Here is a 1,038-nt window from a genome sequence, read left to right as displayed (position 1 = left end):
GGAGGCGAGACGGTGTTCCCTTACTCTCTGGATCGGTATTCTGACGAGAAGATCGTTCGTGAAGGTATGGATGAGTGCTCTTCCGGACTGGCAGTGCCCCCTCTTGGCTTGCACGCCTCTCTATTTTACGTTCAAACACCCGAAGGTGATGTGGATCAGCTCAGCCGGCATGGTGGTTGTCCTCCTCATGAGGGAACCAAGTGGGGATCTAACTCCTTCATGTGGGATTCCGATGCCGATGAAGCTGCCGATCTGTGGACGACCAAGTAGCTTCTGGGCAAAATCATAGCAGGAGCATGTAAAACCATGCGCTGCCTACATTCAGATACATTCAGTTTTGTTAATGGTTAAGGGATTACTGATTCCATTGCCATGTTAGCCCAAGCGCTTAGACCTTCAGCTATTCCTGAAGACTAACATGAATCTTCGTTTAACTGTGTTTCCTGAATCTTCAAAGCAATTGAACACTCGCTAAACAGATACTCACCATTCGAAGAAACATGTGCACAGCCGAGTGGCTAGTCGCCGGATCCTGGCGTCACAAAGATTTTCCACGATATCTTCTGGACACGATCTCCAGATCATAGCTCTGCGACTGCATCTATGTGCTATATCAAAAGAAGAAACTCAAAAAGCTTCCACGTTTACTTCGGAAGCGGCATCGCCAGTCTCAAGCTCATTTCTTGTTTACGTGCCGAAAAAACAAGAAAGAAGATGCCCAATACAAAAGTGCCAGCAAGCAAGCCTCCAACCAAAGATCGTAGCTCAAGTTCCGTCGCTCTGAAGCTCCTACCTGTTGTGGTGGTCGTGCTTGCCGTTGCTGGCGGGTGGTTCATTCACCAGGGCAAAGATTACGATGTCATGGCTCTGAATTTGATGAGAGATACTGGGCTGCTGCCTCAAGTACCTTCGAGTGTTCTCAATACCTCCCGTGTGCTGCCAAACAAGTACGTCACGGATCTCGTGAAGATCGAGCCACGTCATCTCGTGAGCGAGCTCAAATGCAACGATTCCGACTACACAGCCACCACGCTCTTC

General features: G+C 49.0%; 1 protein-coding gene across 1 annotated transcript; it reads left to right on the top strand.

Annotated features, from left to right (window-relative positions):
- Positions 1–66: 66 nt before the first annotated feature.
- Positions 67–270, top strand: PPTG_24420 (hypothetical protein; the record flags this gene model as incomplete). The annotated part of the gene is made up of 1 exon (XM_008917087.1): positions 67–270. The coding sequence occupies one exon, from the start codon at positions 67–69 to the stop codon at positions 268–270; it is 204 nt and encodes a 67-aa protein (XP_008915335.1).
- Between the last annotated feature and the right edge of the window lie 768 nt (positions 271–1,038).

This window comes from Phytophthora parasitica (genome assembly GCF_000247585.1).
Source record: "Phytophthora parasitica INRA-310 unplaced genomic scaffold supercont2.93, whole genome shotgun sequence".
Classification (NCBI taxonomy): domain Eukaryota; phylum Oomycota; class Peronosporomycetes; order Peronosporales; family Peronosporaceae; genus Phytophthora; species Phytophthora nicotianae.
The sequence above is the reverse complement of the archived record's forward strand: the minus strand, read 5'-3'. Positions and strand labels throughout refer to the sequence as shown.